The 22,315-nt window shown below is 46.9% G+C and overlaps 1 protein-coding gene across 1 annotated transcript in view; it reads left to right on the top strand.

The window, feature by feature from the left end:
* RBM33 (RNA binding motif protein 33) overlaps positions 1–22,315 on the top strand; it is a 94,334-nt gene that overhangs the window by 42,412 nt on the left and 29,607 nt on the right. The window contains 5 exon segments of the mRNA XM_025044919.1: positions 489–547; positions 15,417–15,549; positions 15,938–16,272; positions 17,436–17,699; positions 19,091–19,378. Coding sequence (XP_024900687.1) covers positions 489–547; positions 15,417–15,549; positions 15,938–16,272; positions 17,436–17,699; positions 19,091–19,378 — 1,079 coding nt within the window.

Genomic DNA, 22,315 nt, shown 5'->3' with positions numbered 1-22,315 from the left:
CTCTGTAACAGTACCACGGACTTGTGTGGTCCCCGCTCTCTGCCTGCTCCACTCCCCCCGCCCCCCCAGCCCTCGCTTTTTCATGATGCGAGAGGGTTTAGATCTCAATCTGTATTTGATTGGAGTAGGAAACGTAGCTAGGATTTGGTAGCCTGGATGACCTGGATATGGGTGTGAAAAACAAAGCAGGTTTTTTATTTGAGAGGAATAGTGTCTTCTGTTGCGAAATATTTTAATTCTAAATAAGAATTCACTATCACAATTTCAGCCTCTGCTTGTATGACAAAGACAGAAAGCTCTGCCCTCTTCTTTTGCTTTATGGAACCGTGAAACCAGCCCACACTTAGCTTGAGTGTAAACGTAGTATAGTTTATACATGGTACATACACATCGTATGCAGTTTACGTTAAACTTAGCGTGTGGTATCCCTTTTCTGGTGGGTTTGGATGGGGAGTGAACTGTTTGTAACGAGAGGTGTCTTTCTGCAGTGCCCTTGCTGCCTGCCCCGAGCCCGCCGAGACCTGCCGTGGGACCCCAGAGATACCCAGTGAGTAGCAGCTGCACCTTCTGCTCCGAGAGAGATGAGCACACATTTACTAAGAAATATTAATACAGCAAATACAAATGGGTCCCGCTAAATATAAGTTTAAGGATTTGTAAATATTGACCATAATTTTTGCAGTGGAAAATGTTTGTTAAAAGCTTAAGGTCAGTGGGTTTTTGAGAATGGAATTAATTTTGTTTAACTGTAAAATTGTTGAATCAGGATCATCAGTGGAATGTTTTTCATCTTAAAAGAATATGGATTTTGCTTTTATTATTGCCTTACATTAAAGGGCCTTGCTTTATTACAGTATGTATGCGTGTGGATGAGCACATGTGCGTTTGTGTACACGTGGGTATGTGTATGAAATTCTAGGGAATAACGTTGAGATCTCTCCTTGTTTAAAAAAAAACCCTCAAGTCTTAACGAGCCACTGGTTTTATATTTTAGCACACACTTTCCATAACTTTATTCATTCTTCTAAGATGTCTTACCTAGAAGAAAAAGGTCCATTAAATAGTTGTATCTGTCTAAGTAACCAAATACTCAAACTTTGTTTATTTGAGTTTTTGGTTTGATTTGTAGTTGATTCGTGGTTTTATTAAATCAGTGAGGGCAGGTTCTTTTTAAAAACAATGTGGACAGACAGTAGACCAGACAATAAAATTTTAATATTATTCGTATGCAAAACAAATGTAGTTTTTGTTTAGACCAAGCATTAATACCTAAATGACTTATTTGATCTAGTTTTGCTACTTCAGTAAATATATTTATATATGGCATTTCACAGAAAGATTTTAACGAAGGATCTAGATGTATAGTCAGGCGATTAAAGTCAGTATTGGATTTAAGGTCGAGTTATTTTAGAAACTTTGACTTATAGTTATTGTGAATTATAATGTGGTTTCATTCCCTCACATTAGCTAATTTTTTCTTTACTCCTCAAGTTCTAAAAACTATTTTTTAAAAATTAGGTGATATTTCTTGAGTACAATTTCCTATTCGAAGCTCTTGTCCAAATAGCTAAGATTTATTAATTTATTACCCCAGGATAAGCTTGTATGAGTTTCATCATTAGATATATTTCTTCTAGTGGAGTAGTTTAACTGCTAGTTATTATAAAGCACTAACGTTTTGAGTACTCAGCAAAAAGCATATGTGTTGAGCATCTTTGTTAAATTTATTTTTGGACTTTTTTCATGTTTTGTTTTATAGGGATAAATTTTGATGTGAAAAAGCAGCGTAGGTTAAGAAAAGCAATCTCGTATTAATTAGTATTTTTGTAAAAATGTGTTTACTAATATAAAATTAGAATGACCGTTTGCAATTTTCATCAACTCGTATTTTCTAGTTGGGCACATACAATTGTATCTGATACTGGAAGAAGCAAACCTCGTGCTTGAGTATGTTACCAGAAGATAATAAGAGAATGTTTGTTGTGAGAGATTGAACTTATTTTAAGTTCCACAGCAGTCTGAGGACAGTAAATATTGTTGAACTGCATTTGGCGGAATTTCTGCAAGATGTCTGTTTTGTCTTACTGTTTTTGAGCCCAGAAGTGTGCATGGATGATAGGAAACAGTTGGGCTAGAAATTAGTCACATGGGTGATATCATTTGAGAAATACTTTTTTTGCTCTTATTTACTGCTATTTAACATGTGTCTTTTTTAAGGTCTCAAATGCTAGATCTTAAGCTGAAGCTACAGTGAACTTGGAAATGCGTTCTCTAATTCTGTATAATATATAGATATCTGATATATAATATTAGATATATAATATATAATATTAGATATATAACATATAATAATATGTAATATATAGATAGATATAATGCAGTGCTCTAATTCTATAATCAGTCTCCTTTGGAGGAAATAGACATGGAATCAATTTTTTAAAAATACAGTAGCAGTATTATGTTTTTAAAAGTCTATCAGAATATTTTTAGAAGGGGGATTAATTCTAGGCCATCCGGTGCTTTACTTGGGCCATGTTTTTTTTTGAGTAGGATTCTTTTTTCCTTCTCTACGACTAGATGAAACTCAGTTGCTGTTAACGTACACATAATACGGTGAACATCCCGTGAGTTTTCCTTCAGGCCGAGTGCTCTGCGCGGAGCTAGTACCTGAACCATCAGGTGACCCAGACGCGGTTACGTGAAGCCCAGTTTGAGTCCTTGAGCCAGTTTCCCCTGAGTAAAATTGCAGAACCAGAGAAGACAGGATCGTGGTGGCTGAAAGCCGGAGCTCTCTGGCCGCTGGCGGAGTGCCCTGCGGGCCTGGTACTTTGCAGCAGGGACAGGCGTACAGTCAGTGTTCAGCTGAATTTTGCTTTGTGAAAGGAACAAGCGTTCGGGTGGGGAACCTCGCTGCGGGTTCGTCGCAGGGCGCGTGTGAGTCGCCGTGCCTGCGTGGCACACACAGCGTGCAAATTGCAGGCACCTGCTGGGCACGAGCGGGCGACGTCGACTGTGATCTCGCCTCCCCCCGGCCTGAGCCCGTCGGTGACTCGCATCGCTCTCGCCGCCAGCGCCATGCTGCGCACCGCGTGAGTGCCTGGCTCGGGCTGTGCTGAACTTCTGTGGCGTCCCCGTCACGCTGTGCCCAGTGGAGCCACCCTAGGCCTGGGCCTCGGGCCCAGAGGGTACAGATCGACGCTAGTCGAGTGAGTGTACATGGAATGTGGTATCGGCTGACCTTGCCGCTTATCAGGAGCTCCATAATATGGGTAACGTGGGGAAGGGCACATATTATTTTTTTACTTTTTGTCGTTTTCAAGGGTGCGAATGTGAGTTTGCATTTAACGCTACAGGAATTCAGCTCTCCCCCGCTGACTAGAGAGCAGAAAGGGCGGACAGACACAGGGGCCTCTAGACTTCCCGCTTTCAAAGGGATTGGGGTACAGTTGGTGTTCATGTGAAGGTACCGCTTCTCTTCCCAACACTGACAAACTTCACTTTCGTGATAGTCCATTTTGTTTGACAGTTTTATGAAGACTTGAGAGATTCTTAATTTAGAACTAGTATGCCTAGAAATTGTGCTAAATGATGATGTCTTCAGTACTTCAATTAAAAATCACAGAATTCTAAGCCACCAAATATGAGACACTGGTTTTCATAGAATTGTTTAAAATTAGCTTAAAAATTGAAATCTTAGGCCAAAATATGGTATTCTGGGCTATAGTTAATATAGCAAAACAAATGTTTTAATAGCCTGTTAATGAACTCCATTTAAAGAATTGAATAAACAGGTTTTAAAACAACTATTTAAATGTCAAACTCAAGAAAAGGGTCCTTATTTTGATCATTTTAGAAACTGCTGCTTTAGCTCTTGGCATTGAGCCGTCGCTGCTTTGGCTGCGTTGGCGTATGCGTCCGGCCAGGTGAGCTTCCGTCCCCTGCGCCCTGGCCTCCGGAGCTCTGTGAGGCGCTTTACAATCTAGGCACCGTCTACGAGTCAGAGTCACGTACTGGAGCTCCGCCATGGATACAGCCGGTAGTGCTGCCTTCAGAGTTTCTTGTCACTCAGACTGTTATTCCCAGGGCGACTTTGGTTTGGTTTCTGCAAATCAGAGTTACGAATCTCTTTTTTGGAAATACATTTCAATCGATAGTATATCAGAATGCATCTTTTCCATATTCATTTTCATATCAGAATATAAATCTGCCGGATGGAATTTTATTTCGGTGCTTAAGGTGGTGAGTACTTACAAGAGCTGATTGGCACAGGAAGTGAGCCTGTTCCTTAGGAGTTCGAGGTGCTGTCTAAGGGACTGTTCTTCCTGCCACGTCAGCTCCTTTTTGTCCCATTCAGTCTTGCCATTGAGCCACGCACCAGTCCCTGGTCCACTTTCCTTCAAGTCAGGACCTTTGAATGGGATCCACAGAACAGTTTTTTGTTGTTTGTTTTTGTAGGGCAGGAGGGATGGGAAGGCTAGTGTATACTCTATGCGAGTAAGCTTTTATTTTTGTCTGTCTGAATTCTGTTTTTAATTCCAGATGTCTTGTTTACATGTTAAGTAGTCTGATAGGTTTCTCTTTCCACAGAGGCACCTTTGATGTTTCTACCGTTAATACACAATCCTTATCTATGAGTATATTTTTCAGTTAGTATTTGTACTCAAAGAGATGTTTATTTTTAAAGTTTACTCACTTTAAAAAAGTAAAATAACACTAAAATGTTGATGAGTGATATTTCATTGTGAGGTGTTGCTTTGAGGGTCTGCGGACCTCATCTGTTTTTGGCGTCAGTGGTTGCCGTTTTGAAGTATGGTCATAGCTGCCGAGTCCCTCGTGTCGTAAAGGTCCTTCACGGAGGGTAGTTTAAAACCTACGCAGTCATTCATTCTGCGTTGGTGTGTTGGGTCAATGCTGATATTTCCGGGGTAGCGAGTGAAGTACCATGTAGTTTGCCAAATAATTCTTAGTGATCTTTGTTTAAATTAAAACGAAAAAATGTTAAAAAAAAAAAAAAAAAGACGGTACTTTTAAGTATAAACCAGTCTTCTTAGCAATTACATTACTAAGTGGACCCACGTAAATGAGATTTTCATTTGCGTTCGCTGTGCGGTCACAGCGCCTCGCAGGTAGGCCTGACTGCATTCTGTCTCCATGTGACGGGGTGCCTGGTATCAGGTGGTGGTGATTGACAGTTACTGAATGTGTTTTATATGGCGTTTCATGCAAATCATGTTTGATGAGACTGCTGCATCAAATTACATTTCTTTCTGATTATAGCCTTTGCAGATGTGAATCCAGACTTTATTCCATCTATGAAAAAAGTCTTTCGTTCGAACCCTTCTCGTTTATACTATTTGCCTGCAATGCCTTGTAATTATTAGCACTTAAGGCAGGGAAGGGAAGATGGGCATTTTCTCCTATCAGATCTATCTATGAGTAGTAGCAGGCGAATGTGGGACGAGACCCTTCTAGCTGTCACATATTGTCAGGCTCGCTGGGAGAGAATGCAGTTTAAAATGCGGGTGACATAATACCCAACATCCTCCATTTGCTGGTGGGTTTCTGATTAATTATGATTACCATACATTATCATACCATCAAATTTAATCATATCAGTGAATTCCCATCTGCAGCAGGAGCAGCTAAACACTGTGGTACCAGCTATTAAACATGGTGGTTATAAGGTGCATACCCCGTCCACTGGATTGCGGTCCTGCCGGCGTACATTGCGTGTGCTGGGTACAGCGAGGGTAGGTGGGGATACACGCTAATAACTCTAGGAAGCTGTACGTAAATCAGTTTTCTTATACAATAATAGTCACACTGTGAAAGTGTGTGATAAGCCAATTTGTTTAACGTTTGGCTAAGTAAAACTGTTACATTGAAATGAAACCCTTTCCCAGATCCCCGCCACCGCCCAGGTACCTACAATGCCGTGTGTAGTAGACTCACCTCTGAGTACAAGTTGCCCATCCGTTATTTAATAACTCAACCCGTGAAATGAGCACGAGAACATAAAAGTTTCAAGGTCTTCGAACTCCTGTCTGTGCCAAGAAGATTTCCGGCCTGTTTCTAGTGATGCATCCTGCGAAACACACCAGTTTTTTAAAAATATTTATTTTTCCGGGAGTCTTTGAAGACCCACAGTTCTGTTTAGATACATTTTTAAGATAACTTTGGAAGGGGCCTTATTTTATTATAAAGTGCCTGAGAACACTTCTTCCAAAAGACGAGAATTTTTTTAATTTTAAAAATGTAGTGCTTTTGATGTACAAGTCTGTGAAGTTTAACGTGCATTCAGTTGCGGAGTCACCACGGTTACGATAGGGACAGTGCTGTCATCCCAGACTTCTCGTGCTCCCCTGCGTCGTCAGGCCCTTCCCCACCCTGTTCCTGGAATCGCGTCAGACGTGCAGCGGCATGGCACGCTTCGCTCTCAGCTCGCTGTTTCCCTCAGCGCGGCGCGTCCGGGACGCACTCGTCTACGCGGCGGCACCTGTCAGTGGTGTCTTTCTTATTGGTAATCCTTATTCTGTCGTATGGATGTACCCGTTCGTCCATTCCCCGGTTGCACTGTGGGACTGTTTCTTGTCTTCGGCTGTGAGAAGTCACGTTGCCGTAGACATTTGTACGTGGGCGTTAGTGTGTAGCTAGGAGGGGGACTCTGGGTTCTGTGGTCGGTGTCTTCACAGATGCGAATTTTAAAACAAGCAGACTGTGCTTTCGGTCGATGGAGCTGATACTGGCTTCCTTGTTTAATCAGTCCTTTTCTGAATGAGGATGTCCAGTCTTCCTAGGGCACGAACTGTGTTAGAGGAATTGCAGTGAGAAAAACTGAGCGATCGTTGCATCCAGCTTTCGCTCAGGGCTGGTGTTCAGCACATGCAGGTATCATTTTGTCCATTGTACAGATGGGGAAACTGAGTCTCGGAAAGGCTAAATCATGAAGTTCACATAACTGGGTGCAGGAGTAGGATCGGAACCCGGGCAGTCTTGAGTCTTAAAGCATGCCGTACCTCTCTCTTCCTCTCTGAAATCAACATACACCTCAGCAAGCTGGATAAAAGTCATTGGATCTAGTAAGTTGAATCCTAGTGACATAAGATTTTGACCATCACTAAGTGCTGAAGTGGAAAAGTTTGCCACAGTAGGTCCTGTCATTGGGTGGGGGCGAGGTGCAGGAATAAAGCGCTTTCATTTTATGAAATGAGGTAAATAAAGAGTCTTTAGTTGGTTCATCAGAAGCAGTATTCGTACTGAGGAGGCGTTTTTAACTCAGTGCGTTCTCTAGTGTCGGTGCTTGGACCACTGACATCTTGGCGTCAGTGCAGTCAAGCCCCCCCCCACTCGCCCCCCGCCCCGTATGAATCCTGGCACTGGTGTCTGCTGCTTCAGTGTCAGAACGTGTCTGCAGATGTAAAAGGACCTTCTGAGAAGATGTATGAAGTACAACCTGAAAGAAAAAGGCATCTGTGGAAAGTACTGAATAAGAGGATTAGCGCTGTGATAAAGGGCTATAATTTTAATTGTCAGGGGTCACTGGAGTCTTTATTCTTTTCACTTAACCCATTTAATCAGAATTAACTGAGAGGCCTTCTTAAGTGTCTCTTGGTTTCTTATATAGTTCTTTGCATTTTAAGTGAGATTAAGAAATGAAAACATGTAGAGGAAGGTTGTAATTTATTGAAAGATTCATGAAGTTTCAATGACATTGTTAAGGTATTTAATTAGTCTTATTAAAATATAGCAACTGACCCTTTTAGGGAAGCTGATAAGTCGTATAATAGCTGTTAGAGCCTCTTTATTCTTTGCATTATACGATTAACTTTGTGCTAAGCAATTTATGCAAAGTTTTCATCTGTTTTTTTCTAAGCGAAGTTATCAGTTCTTCCTGAATGGGATTAATATAGATAACATCCTGCAATTAACCAGAGATGCAAAAAAGTGAAAGTACACTTTGTATGAGAATTAAACGAAAGAGAACGATAAGATACCTTGGCTTTTTAAAGGGATATAAAGAAAAGCAAAATGGCAGTTATTTGAAAGGATTAAGGTAGCCTTTTCTTTCAAAAGGTAGATTATAATAGCGCTAAAAGTTCTGGTGCTGCGTTCAGAACACAGTGACTGTTTTCGAATGGTTCCCATTTGGTGACCATTTGGGATGGGGAATCGCTGCTCCGTACACCCTGCGTGACGGGCTGTTAAGCGAATGGCCCATCAAGAGGACCTCTTTGTGTGCGCCAGACTTGAGCCGTGGCTTTGGCGTCACTTGAAGGCAGGCTGGTGGCAGCAGATCAGTGGCCGTGGTGGAAAGAGAACTTTATAAACCGAATCTGAAAATGTCGTTTGTGTCTTGAGTTCTTTATTGACAGCGTAACGTTGGATAATTCGCTTATAACTCTATAAACCTGAGTTTCTTCATCCTTTACAGGAAGTTATTTGTTCTGCCTGTTTCTTGCCACTGTGTTTATGAAGGATTTGTTGTACTTGGCTTTTGTCAATCAGGACGTGAAAGAGGCTGCATGTAACAGAAAACTCAGTTAAGGTGACTTTAAAAACCAAGTGTTTTATTTTTTATGTAAAAATGAGTAAGTTCTGGGTTGGTGTAGCTACTCTCTGATGTTATCAGGACGCAAGTTTTTTCTGCCGAATTCCAGGCAGAAGCGGGACGGGGCAGAGGCCTAGTGCAGCGGAGTCGGTTCCATTCCGCAGTGCCGGCTGGGAGACTGTCAGCCAGAACCTAGTCACAGGGCCACCCTGGGTACGAGCTGGGATTTGGAGTTTTTGGCTGGGCTCAGTTGTTGTCCTTCGGTCACTAAGGAAGAAGAGGGACTTTATACTAGGGAAGGGATTAAGGTCTGTTCCATGTGGCCCAAATTTAAGTTGTGTAAATAGAGAAAAAGACAGTGACATCTGTGTCCAAAATGAAGTAGAAAGCAGTGAGGAAAGATGGTGCTGTGAGCTTAATGGTACCTGATACTTAAATTTTTTTCTGTTTCAAAAAGGCAATACCGGTAACAGCCAGGAAGCAGCTTTCAGGATCTTAAAGCTTAAAAATTCACGCTCTCGAGCTTTGTCGTCCGTGGAGGCAGAGGCCCCGGTGGGCCTGCACGTCTCCCTGTGGCCAGCAGGAGGTGTTGTCTGCTTTGTTCCGTCTGCCAGTCGCTGGCTTTCCCTCTGAGAATGTCTCGGGTCGTCTGCCCTTTTTCCTAATCCCGTTACTGCCGGACGCTGTGCCGGCATTTGTTGTCCTGAAATGGGCTTCCTGGCGGCATTAGCTGGGTCGACCATTAACTCTGTCTCTCCCAGGGCCGCCCCCTCATCTCTATAGCTCAGCCTGTGTTCAGCCTCTTTGGAGTCTGTGTGGGACCTGCCAGAATCTTCCCTGGCACCCGCTGCCCTCCACCCGGCCGGCCCAGGCTGCCACACCTTGCCGATGGCACTTAGGGTTCGCGGTTGCGCCCGCAGTGGCCCTCTTTTTCATTCTTACTCTCCTGAGCCACCTTGCAGAGCCAGACGTTTCCTGTCTGACTCAGCTGAGTCAGCCACTTCTCGCCAGGCTGTCAGTGGCCCCTCTGGCCCTGCCTCCCCCGTCGGACGCTCCCAGGTGGGTCAGCTGGGAGCCGCTAGTCTCTTTAGCCAGTTCCGGCCAGCCATGGGATGTCCGCACGTGGAGCACGTGTGCGATAGTGAATCATTGGGACGGCCGAGGGACTGGAAAGGCAGCCCCTGCGGTCACTGCCTGGGCAAACAGCGGGCAGCACAGCAGTCCTGGAGGTGTGCGGACGTGTGCCCACGCCAAGGTTTCTGTGACACAGCAGCTGCTCATGGGACGGCGACAGCAGAGCACCTCGCTGCAGAGGCCGGGGGCAGGGATGGGGGAGTGCAGGATGGGCGAGGGCATGCAGGGTACGGGGTGGGAAGGGGTGGAACGCGCCAGGTGCAGCCAGCTCGACAGCAGGGCCCGGAGGTCCTGAGCACGAGGCACGCCTCCGGCCATCCGCCCTGGCGTGCGCGGGCCTGTGAGGCCGGGCAGGGCGGCGCTGTTTGCCAGGGCGGATTTGCAGCTGCGCATGCGGCGGTGCCGGCCGCAGAGTGTCCGGCTCTGGAGTGTTATGGGCTGACGGCCGCCCTGAGTCCCCGCGACTGGCGGTGCAGACTGGCTCCTGTTTAGTCTGTCACTGTCCGGCTCCGGCCCTGGCCCTCAGACGTGCAGTCCGTGAGGTCAGTTTTGCTTGGCCAGGGCTGGCACTGGCCCAGATCACCTCTGCTCCCGTCCCATCTGCCGGAACTTGGCCGCACGGTCACATTCCTTGTAGGACTGCCTGGGGGATGTGGCCTCGCCAGAGCTCGGGGACAGACGGGCCCAGACTGGGTGAGCCCAGCCCGGTCTGTCCTGGTCGGGGAGGGAGGCGGCTCGCGCTTACCTAAAGCCACACAGTGCCACAAAGCGTCCGGTTTTCTCAGCCCGTGGCCCTGGGACCGACACGGTACTCCCGCTCACTTTTCCCTGTTGACTCCCTCCCTTAGGGACAAAGACATTTTCTAGAACTTGGGCAAATTTGGATGTAGATATCCGTGTGTATAATGACCTTATGTTTTTATGTTATAACATTTTTATAAAATAAAATGTACATATTTTTACATTTTATAAATAGCTTTATATATTTATTTTATTTATAGATATCCAGCTGTACCTGTATCGTGTTACATGGTTGGCATGATAAAGTTCACCATTATGCAGACTTATACCTATTCTATTTTTCCTTGAGCGTGTTCTGGCTCATGGAGAATAGTTTTAAGGGCTTGAACCTGTATTTACTTTCAGGTTCGATCCTGTGAAAACACCGTGGTGATACCGTACGTTGGGTGAACGTTACTGCCGGGCACTGCCTTTTGTGTAGAACAGAGCGTTTCTCTTTTTACTCAAGTTTCTGTGAGTGCCACAGTTCGACCTGCAGCCCGGGCCGCGCTCCAGGATGGCAGTGTGGGACGTGCGCCCACAGGCTCCGCTTTCGCTTTTCAAAGAACGCCTTTCTCCAGACACGGGGAGATGGTCGCTGGGTGAGGACGACGCTGCCGTGTTCAGCTCGCCGCCTGTCTGGTTGTAGTCAGTCATCCCGGTGCGAGAAAAATGGTCTCAGTTCTGCAGCGGAGGCAGAGCGGCTGTCCATCTCGGCTCCTCCTTCGTCCTAGTGCCCTCAGTGTGTCCCCGGCCTGCTCAGCCCAAGACAGGCTCCTCGCTCAGTGTCTCGTCAGTCTGTTCTGACCTTTCATCCCTTCCCGAAGCATCCAGCCGTTCACTGACCATCGGCGCTCTGTGGGCAGCCCGCTGTTTAACGTGGGGGGTTCTCTTCTAGATTTGCTGTGGGCCTGGGATCCCCTTGCTGTTAGTGGGCAGTTCATTCATCCATTAAACAAGGATAAGCATCTGTGTCCCAGGCTCTGTGCTGTGCGTGGAAATACCTTGGTGAATAAAGCAGACAGGGTCTCAGCCCTCATGGACCTGTGATCGAAGGGCAGAGAGACGTGGGAATGGAGCTGAGTGAGACTTAGGAGGTAGAGTTCTAGGACTCGGTGGCACTTCGCCTGTGAAGGCTTTCCGGTTTGAACTCAGAATGAGAATGTAGGAAGGGGATCTGCTGGTTTGTCTTCCACTTTATAAAGAAACGTGCAGTCGTCAGAAGCTATATGTCAGTCTGTGGTGGAACGCTGTCTGCAAAAACATGCTGAAAAGTGCTAGCGCCTTCATTTGCTGGGGACTGTCCTAAGTACTTCACGCGTGCTCTTTCACTGTCCTCCATGAGGTAGGCACTACCCCATCACCCCTCTTTGCCAGACGGGGAACCGAGGCCCAGAGGGGTCCAGGCACGTGCTCCAGGCTGCGCGAGAGCGTGGGAGGGCTGGAGACACGGGCCGAGAGAGCCCACGGCCCGGGGCCGAGCCTCTTCCTCACGTCCCGTCAGAGAATGCCTTGCGGGTAGAGCGTCACCTGGATGTCGAGTAAAGTTCTGGTTAAATGTTACTGCTGAAGGAAGACTCGGTTATGTAATGCCAACCTTTGAATGCCCGTGTGTTTGTGCTTAGACAGCGCACGGATAATTGGTCAAAGAAAAGTCGGTTTGGGGAAGAGAAGAAAACCACGGTGTTAAATTCCAAAGGGGGTAAGGTGCGCCATCCCAATGTATTTTCAGTTTAATACCAAAAGAAGTGTCTTCACAAGTTACGAATATTTAAAATCATTCCCAGGAAATCCGAAAGTGCTTAGAAACTCAAGAAGTCATGGACCTCGTTCTCAGACAGCTGGAGTTTTTATTGCAAACAGAGCACATCAGTCTGCCTTTGAGTCCGTTCTCGTAACTCGGCAGCTCCTGCCTTTGGGAAGAGGCGGAGGGGGGTTAAGGAGAGAGTGCCCGGCCCGATCTCAGCCCGCGGCAGAGTCGGATCACAGCTCGGCAGGCCTTCTGCTTCCAGTGGGGAGCCGGGCCGCCCTTCCAGTTACACTCGGCCTCGTCTGTTACGAGACAGCCCGTCGCGGGCTTTTCGTCTGTAATGAGACAGCCCGTCGCGGGCGGTGAGGTGGGGGGGCTGGAAAGGAACTACCCCATGGGGGGCGGGGTGAGGATGGGCCCGGGGCAGCAGCCACGTGACCGCACTGAACCGCAGTCGTGGAATTTATAAGTAACGACAGATTTCAGAACACACGGAGAGCTCTCCAGTGCTCTGTGAGCCCGGTGCGGGGCTTCTTGTGTTGAATAATGAAGACAGCGTGTTTGTCGGTCAGGCCATGGAAGTCAGGAGCCGCTGCCACGCGTCTTCTGATTGTGAGCAAACTCCCAGGTCCTTCGGCGGTGGAGACCGATGCAGCTGCTGGCTGGCAGCGTCGTGCCTCCCGCCTCTGCTCGGGTGGGCATAGCGCTCCTGTTTTCTGAAGGAAAAATCCGACCGGATGCGGCGAGAGCGGTCTTTCAGCTCGCATGGTCCAAGAGCAGGGAGGGACCCAGCGTCCCGGGGCTTGGCCGGGGCTTGGTCTGGGCTTGAGGCCCTCCGGCCAGTCCCCTCGGACTGTCCCCACGGCAGCACTCCTGCCGATGGACCACTTCTGTACCTGGGCTTGCCGAGGCGCACCCCCAAACCTGTATCAGGCTGTCCCTGCAGGCTGGCGCACATCTGCCCATAAGGGCCACAGCTCAGCGTGTGAAGAGAGGCGTCACTTACCACACTTCGGCGGTGGAAAATGTTTTGTCTCCGGGTAGGAGTTACTATTTTACTAACTCATGAGCTAAAGCGCCATGAAAAAGAGCTGTTTTTCATGTTTAAAACATTTTCTTGTACCTTTGACATCAGAAGCTTGTTTCGGGCCGTGGTGCTGTCCCTTCTCAGTGTCTTGGTAGCATAGTTTCGATTTGTGGGTTTTGCATTTCTCGATGTAAATTATTTTAATGAATCTTATCTCTCCTTTCTGTAGCGCTCTGTTTGAAACTCTTTCCTGGTGTCTCTAACCCCCGAAGAGGGCCAGTCAAGTATATATCGAAGTGGTTTAAGGAAATGAGCTGTTTAACTGAAAATGGGTTTTATCGAGGGTGAACATTGCTGATTTGTGTAAACAAATTGCATGAATTGGAGGTGATGTGACTAGTTAAACCTTGCTGCGAACTAGAGAGGGCAGGCAATTTTTAACATTATTTTTCGTGCCACTCCAAGAAAAGTGGTTTAAACAGTTCTTTGACATAATAACAGGACCTCGATTGCTAATTTATCATCATTCAGAGAGTTTCGAAGATGATTTTAGAACACATTTTGTGAAATATATGTAATATGTGAGAAAAAGATATATAAAACTAAAAATAGAATGTTAATGCTGTATTTTATAATTAAATACTTTATTAATGTTCTATTTAAGTTCCCTGGTGAAACACACACACAGATGCACACTTCATATTTCACTGAATTTAAACAAAATAATATTTTTAAAATGAAAGGGTGTGGCAGTGGAGGAAAGAAGGCAGACCCACGGGAGCCCCAGCGCACCCATGACGAGTGACAGTGCAGGGCCGTCTCATGCAGCGGAGGTGTCCTCTAGCACGTCAGCATCGTAGCAGAAGCGTTAAGTACTGAAGAATATCTGTATCGCAGCGTCACATCAGTTAAGTCTCAAGTGAACGCTGTAAAACGTACACACTTATTAGGAGTAGAGGAGCTTTCTGATTCAGTGTGATTGTATGCCGCACGCATGCTCGTTATAAAGCTTACCTTTCTCAGTCACTGACACTTACTGCTTTGGTAGTATCTTAACCGATGTCTTTATCTAGAAGTGAGAAGTGACATTCCCGAATGTCAGACGTGGGAAAGGTGAGAATTTTCTTGATTTCACCTGAAGTAATAGACAAAAGACTATACGAATTGAAGCCTGGGGCCTTTGTGTTTCATATGTTTCAATAAGGATCAAATGTCTGTGTTTTTATAAAGATCTAGTATTTGTGTTTAAACATAATTTCCTTGTCGTCATGTAGCCGTGTGTCTGAGAGGTTTGCGGTGTCCATTCTGTGTCATTCCTGAAATGCCATGGGCAGAGCAGACCTTTGAAGAGAGAAGAGGTGCAGGTGTAGTTGGCAGGAGCGTTTCAGTGCTACGGAGTGATGTCATGTAGTAATAAAATGGCAGAAAAGGCATTAGAATTTTAAGTTTATGAGGAAGGAGTGTGAGTTTTAGAAGTTGAGAAATGCTGGCTGAGTTTGAAAGAGCAAGGTGTTATTAAATGAAAATTGTTTTGATGATGTGTATAGTTAATGAATTTTCTGGAAAAGTGAAAAAAATTGTGAGGACTTCTTTATTCATATGCCTCATAAAATGTGAGGCTTTCTTAAGCGAATACGATGTTTTTTAAAATCTGCGAATTCTTGAAAAGGCCAACTGAAAAATAATTTGTTTGTATACATACTACTAGTAGTATATAGTTATCAAAAATGTTAAGCTTTAATAAAGAGTTCAGAATATTTTTTCCAAAGAAATCCAGTTGTGTAATATTTCTTCGTAATATGGTTTCTTAACTATTTTGCATTTTCCTGTTTTGTCAGAGTGCTGATTTTTCCACGGTATAAATTCTATTTCTATTCTTTTGAAGCAAAGCAGCTTCATAGCTATAGCTTATGGTCGTAGGAAAGGATAGCATGTTTGAGAAGGTGAATGTCAGGAACGTCGAAAGACTAATAGTTTTCAGACGCTGCGTTTTGATGTCTGGCTGTTTCATCATGGCGGAGTCGCTTATTTTGTACCACGTAGTTGCATATGTCAGGGAGCGGGAGCTACATGAGCTGCTACTTGATGTTTTCAGAGGAAAACCTGGAACCGTGCATACACTTCTGGATTACAAATTATTTTCCTCCCTTTCATCCTGTTTCCCTTTCGTTCTTTAGGGCCCTCCAGAATTCCCGCAGCACACCCCTGGACCTGTTCCCAACAATTTCAGCCAGCCCCCTCGACTTCCTCTCCAGGACCAGTGGAGAGCCCCACCGCCTCCCCAGGAACGGGACCCGTTCTTCCTAGGAGGTGAGGGGGGCGCAGGGGAATGGGGCAGAGCTGTACCGCGCGGTGCGCCTGAACCCGTGGATGCTGTAAACCGAACTTAGCGCCCAGCAGGTTTTGTTAAGTGTCAGATTTTTGTACGATGGCATGTATGCCTGTCATTTCAGATGCCAAAATTGGACATGATTGGTATCTGAAATGTGCAGATCTCATGTAAAGGAGGGAATCATTTATAGACAAAGACTAACAAAGCAATCGAGAAAATAAGAGGCAAAATCTAGAATTTTTCTCCAACATTCGCACCCTGGCACCACGTAATTTTGGTCTGCGGGGAGATGGCGCCTAAAGCGCTTTTCCGTGAGCCGCGCGTTCCGTGTAACCAGAGGTGACGTCGGCTGCTCTTCTGTTCCAGGTGAGCCGAGGTTCCCGAGCCATCTCTTTCTGGAGCAGCGGAGCCCTCCTCCCCCGCCCCCTCCTCCCACACTTCTTAGCAGCAGTCACCCCGTGCCCACGCCCAGTCCCTTACCGTTCACTCAGCCCGGACCAGCGTTCAACCAGCAAGGACAGCAGCCGGTGTTCCCCAGAGAGCGGCCCGGGAGGCCCACCCTCCAGCCGCCGGGTCCAGTGGGCATTCTTCACTTCAGCCAGCCAGGCGCAGCGGCCACGCGGCCTTTCATCCCTCCTCGCCAGCCTTTCCTGCCCGGCCCGGGACAGCCGTTCCTGCCCACGCACCAGCCTAACCTGCAGGTATGCGGGGCTGTGCCCCCCGCCTGGGACCCGGCCGTTCATAAAACGAAGCGTCACACTCGGGCTGGTCTGTGAAGATGTGAGGATTATTTAAGAAAGCAGGTGTTAAATGTAGTTTGTTAAAGAGAACTTTTTTGACTGTGTCATTTATCTGTTTAATCATAGGAGAAATGGAAAAAGTGGTTGTCACTCTTTGGGAAATGAGATTCAGTATTCAGATTTTTAAAAGGACACGCCGCTAATACAATCAGGACATGTTTTGATAATAAGGTTGCTCATCGCTGGAAGAATCATAAAAGGTTTCCAGTGGAGACAAAGTCCTTTATGGGATTCTGCTTCCGCAGTACATGGGGGGAGGGGTCGTTGCAGAGAGGACGCAGGGTGGCCGGTCTTCCCCTCCTTATTAGAAAGAATGGCGTGCCCTCTGCTGGTGGGCCGTGTCTCACGGGCTGCCGTGATATCTGTGAGGTTGTTCCTGCACTTGAAATTCACTGTTAAAAGAGATGACACTGGTATACACGAGTCACCGTTTTAGGAGCTAGGTAAACGTGCGGTTTGTATCTAACGTGGAAAGAGGAAGACGGCGATTGTTTAGGGTGTACAGTAGAATAGGGTAGAACGGTTTTCTGTTCTTCTTTTGCTGAAAACCACACAGCGACCACACATTTATGTCCGAGAACCAACGGGTATTTAAAGAGGACGCTGAGTAAGCCGGCCCCTTAGGCGGTCCCTGCCGGTGGGCGTGGGCTCTCGGGCCTCTTCAGTGCAGCCTCCTGGTCTGTGTGCTCCCCCCGCTCACCGACGGCGTGATCCTCCCTGTCCCTGAGTTGCCGTCCCCAAGGTCGTGTGAACGAGCCGTGCAGGCTGCGTCTTGGGCTGACGCTTCTGCACGCGCTTTGCCGTCCACGCCTCGGTGTCGGGAATGGTGCTGCAGGCAGCGTCCTGGAGGCCATTCTGGCACCCTTGGGGACTTGCTGAGGACAAGTTCCTGGAATTTCGGGAGGAGAAGGACTTGGGCTAACGTAGTATCACCTTCATCAGCACATGTAAAGTGAAATTGTGCCACTTCAAGTTTGTTTTTGCTGTTGGGTGTAAGAAAGTGGCTGAATCGGGACGTAACTAGTAGTTTATAACTGGCATCTCTGTCTCCTCTGGCACGGAAGGGGCCCCTGCACCCCCCGCTGCCCCCTCCGCACCAGCCCCAGCCGCAGCCGCCGCAGCAGCCCCCGCTCCAGCCCCCGCTGCAGCCGCCGCCGCAGCACCAGCCGCCGCCACCGCCACAGCCACACCAGCACCACCACCTGGCCGCCCCGCCGCCGCCTCTGATGCCCCTGTCTCAGCCCCAGTTCCGGCCGCACCTGCAGGCGGCCCAGCCCCCGCCCAGCGGCAGTCGGATGCAGTGCCCCCAGCGCCAGGGGCTGAGGCACGTAAGTGTCCACCGGGCTCCGGCCATCTTCCGGCGATGTCTTGCAGGTGTCAGCACGGTAGGGGCAGAGCTCGGGAGCCGGAGCAGCTTCCGGCTCTGATTTCACTCACGGAGCTCGTGCGCTTCCTGCCGTGAGTGCGTGTTTACAGCCGCTTAGAACGTTGGTTTTCTTGACTACAGAAATTAATAGCTTCTCTTCTGTGCCTGGAAGGCTGTATTTACATTACTTACTTTAGCATCTTACTTTTGTATATCTAGATATTCCTATAGTGACGACGTCATTAGTTAATAGACACATAATTTAGAAAATACTTTCCAGTGACAGTCACTACCATTTGCCGGTGGCTTGTGTTTCATGCACAGGTTATCTCTGTCTCGGGCTCTGAGTCAGCAAGCAGATGAGTTCAGGAGGGGTGGATGGCGGTCCTCCGCTGCTGGGCGCTGCTCGTGGAGCTTGCGCTTGATGGCGGGAGGGCAGCTCGCTCGCGGGCCCGTCAGCATGTGTGCCTTAAAGGTAAACGGCAGTGGTCATTGTCGCAGCCTGTCTTCCACTGGATAGCTAGCTCTCCGTAAACAGCCCAATGGCTGGGGGTCGAGGCCGTAAGGTGAGAGAGAGTTGGGTGTTTTTCCTTTTCGTACTGTTCCGTGTGACCTTGAGCTTCGAGCACGTCACTTAGCTACTTTCGATCTCAAATCTCCTCGTCTCAGCATCTTCTCTTTTTTCAAGTCACATTGAGACTACAATGACATAAGAACTAGGAAAGGACTTCCAGACCCAGGCTGAGGGGTGGCCTGTGACCTGGGCAGACTGCTTGCCCAACCCGGTGCCTGTACCTGTCGGGCGGTCTCAGCCGAGGCCCCCGCCGTCTCACGTGTCCACAGACTCCAGGGGTCGGGTCTTTCCAGAGCCCCGAGGACGAACACGACCAGGAGTTTGCTTTCTGGGGGAGCCCGTGGGCACTTCTGTCTTCTCAGGAGTGAGTGTTCTTCGGCCACCGACTTAGTGCTTCATTCTTTTCGTGCTTAAATTTAGGACCCAGTAAAGGTGGCGGTGCCCACTCCTCGTGCACACGGAGTCGTGTGTCGGCTCCGTCCTTTCTGTGAGAAAGGTCAGTCCCCAGACTCAGGCCCCAACACAGCTGCGGTCCCTGGTGTGAGCCCCATAAAACAGAGCCCGTGCGGGCCGGCGCAGTCCCTCTGCCAGCCCCATCCTCGACGGCCGGGTGCGCTCCGCGCAGAGCAGGGACCGTCATGCCTGACGGAAGCCTTGACTGGCGGCAAGAGAAGTCATGTGCTGATTAGAATGATTTTCACCTCTTTATTCCATGTGCCTTTTACCTTCCTTCTCCCAGGTTTCCTGTCGTAATTCAGATTTCTTTCTTCTCGTGCTAGAACACGGCTTCTCAGAATGTAAGCAAACGGCCGATGCAGCAGATGCAGCCGACGGCTCCAAGGAATAGTAATTTGCGTGAATTGCCAATAGCACCATCGCACGTCATAGAGATGAGTAGCAGTCGCTGCTCCTCCACACCTGCAGCTCAGGTAAAGCCTACGACCAGCACGTCACCACCCCCGAGGCCTGGCACGGGGTCCAGGAGCGCACAGGCGAAGGCGGAGGTCAAGGGCAAGCCGGCGAGCCCCGGGGTTCAGCCTAAAGAAGACGCAAAGGCAGAACCAGAGGTAGGAATGCTTTTTTTTTTTTTTTAATTAAAAAATAGTATTTGGCCTCAAACAAGAAGCCTTGTATTCAGGTTGTACCTCTTAGTTCACTCTGATCCAGCGAGTTGTTCACCGAATCTTCTCACTTTTTCCAGCTGGGTCCTTCTTTTAACCCAACAGCCGTGTTCACGTGAGATACACTTTTACTCTCAGTGGTTTACAACGTGAGACTTTGAAAATACGTTTGCACAGTTATAGTCGTACACCGTAGACTCTGTGCATTCTGGGGCTCGCAAACTTTTCTGTAGGTGGCCCAGATAAGTATTTTAGGCTTTGTAGTCCAAAATGTCTCTGGCATTTGCTCCGCTCTGCTGTTTCAGTGCAGAAGCAATTGTAGACAGTTCGTACGTCAACCGGCAAGGCTCTGTTCCAGTCCGTCTTTATGATAGAGGCAAGTGTCGGGCCAGATTTGGCCCACGGGCTGCAGTTAGCGGATCCCTGGTTTATACTGTTTGGTGTCTGTGAGTTTTTTTTTTTGTTTTATACTATACACAACAAGATGATAGGACAACTTTTGCTTTTGGCCTTTAAATAAGATTTTGGGGGTGGGGTGGTTTTGTTATATATATATATGTATATATACACGTTATTGATGATTTTTAAATAGGTGAAAATGTGGAGAATAAATGCAAGTCAGCATGTTACGTGGTTTCCATTTGAGATCTTATTTGCATCTTCATTTACTTTTGGCCTCTTGTTAAGTACTAGTAAAATCTGTAGCTGGGACAAACCTGTTGAGGCCACTGGTCTCCTAGAAAAGAAATGGATATGCTTGTCTAATGCTCTGTGCCACTGAGATTCAGTCTTGGTCTGTTCCCTAGAAATGCAGGTACAGAAGGTGGGCAGTGTCTGTGGAACAGGTTCTGACCAAACACAGGCATCTAGTGCAGGAGGCGAGAGACAGGCCGTCGGAATGACCCACCGTCCAGCATTAGGACCCTGCGGCAGTCACTGCACGAATTACAAGTCTCAGTTTCTTTCACTGTTGTGTTTATGTGCCTGGGACGGGGTCTTGATAAAAGTTACATAGACTGGCATAGGTTAGCATCATGCGTGATTAACTTAACGTGATAAAAAAGCAAGGGCACGAAGAGTTTCCTTAGATAAAAGCAGAGGCAAGTCATATTTTCCTAATCATGTCAAAACCAGTTAGCACAGTCTTATCTTTATCACTCAGTGAAATTTGCAGTGGGGAGGGGTAAGTGGTCAGATTTTCTTCTGATAAACTGAGATAGCGGTTTCGCTGTTACTAAATGAGAAACATAAATATAAAGTCAAAATATCCTGTTACCGTTTAATAAGATCTTATCAGAAGAAGGGTGGCTTGGTTTTAAAATCAGTATTTGAAAAAATAATGTAGGTTTACAGACTGGATTGGGGTAGTTTATAAAAAGGAAATCTTTGCTAAAAATTTTATCCGGTTTTGGTTTACATAGCTAGCTCCTAACTTGTATATATGTAAACTGATTTGGTCCAGAAAAATTAAGTCACATACACTTTGCTTTTATAGTATGGTGACAATGGCTAAATAAAACGACAGAAGTGGCCTTTGAGGCAGACCTCTAGCCACGTCTGGCTGTTTCTTCCCTAGCGGCTGGTTTACGCAGGGTCCCGTAGCATCTTCTGCAGGACCAGGTGGGCTTCGTGCGTGAACTGGGACTTGCAGGTAGCCATTGTGTAAGTTGAATGGCTTCATTTGATTGCTATCAATTTTCTGTGCACATAGAATGGGACCAGGAGTAAAATTTTTTACCTTTTTTTAAAAAAGTCTTCCGTTTATTTTGCTTAGATAAATGTGGTTTATTTTCTTGCATTCACCCAATCTGTAATATAATAAAAGACAGTTCTGTTCAGGACTATATCTGCCTATACTCTCAAACATATTTTAACTCCTTCTGGATTGTTTGGGGACACATCCAAGTGGCTGCTCCTGTGTTTGAGACGGCGGGCCCTCTGGCCTGCTCCTGTCCCCCCAGCCGTCCGCCCCTCGAATGCTGTGCCCGTGCGCGTGGAACACTGTGGACTTCCCACCCCGTCCCGTGCAGCCCTCATCCGCCTGCAGGATTGCCCCTTCCAGTCCCTCCTAGGCATGGCAGTTAGGTAGCCGAGGTGGTCAGAGTCGCTTCTGAAATGATGAAGGCCTGAACTCTGTGTCCTGTAGGTCAAGTGCACGGGGCTCTGGGGCTACCAGCGGAGTCTTCCACTGCATTTTGGTCTTATTTCCTAAATTCTTAAGGTTTATTTGTTAATAGCTGATCTCTAGATTAAATCCTATTACATTCTTTTGTGAACTGAACGACCTGTGGATGAGGATATCTACTACGTTTTTAAAGAAAATTATTACAATTTTTAATAGATGCTTACCTTTTAATTAGCTTTTCTCATTAGATGGTTTTTTTGAAAGTTACTGGACTCTTTCAAAGGTTTTTTTGATAGACTTAGAGAATGGTTTGGGGCCACGTAGAAAGGCATTCCTTATATACCATTAATATTCCAACACTGCAATTGGCAGCATTTTGATTCCGAGGGGAGTGCACGAGTTCAAGGTCAGAGAGTTTGACTTGTGCTGTTCATTATAACCAATTATTCTGTGACAAATGAGTTTGAGATCAGGCTGAAAATTCTGTACAAAAAATCAATAGTTCTAATCAGGCCTTTCAGGTCGTTGATACCCACCTTTTGTTGGTTCTTCGGAGAAGTGCCTGATAAAACCTGTGACAGCCTGGCCGCCCACTGTTGCCGTTTCCATGGGAAATACATTTTGATAGCATAAATGAATGGTTTAATTGGTTTCAAATTTGTAAATGAGTGGAAATTTACATTATTTCATTTCCAATATTCTGATAAGATTTTCCAAATTAGCTTCAGCCGCGTCATTTTTCTCTCTCCCTGGAGGAG

This window comes from Pteropus alecto, unplaced genomic scaffold, assembly GCF_000325575.1.
Source record: "Pteropus alecto unplaced genomic scaffold, ASM32557v1 scaffold320, whole genome shotgun sequence".
Taxonomy (NCBI): Eukaryota; Metazoa; Chordata; class Mammalia; order Chiroptera; family Pteropodidae; genus Pteropus; species Pteropus alecto.
The sequence above is the reverse complement of the archived record's forward strand: the minus strand, read 5'-3'. Positions and strand labels throughout refer to the sequence as shown.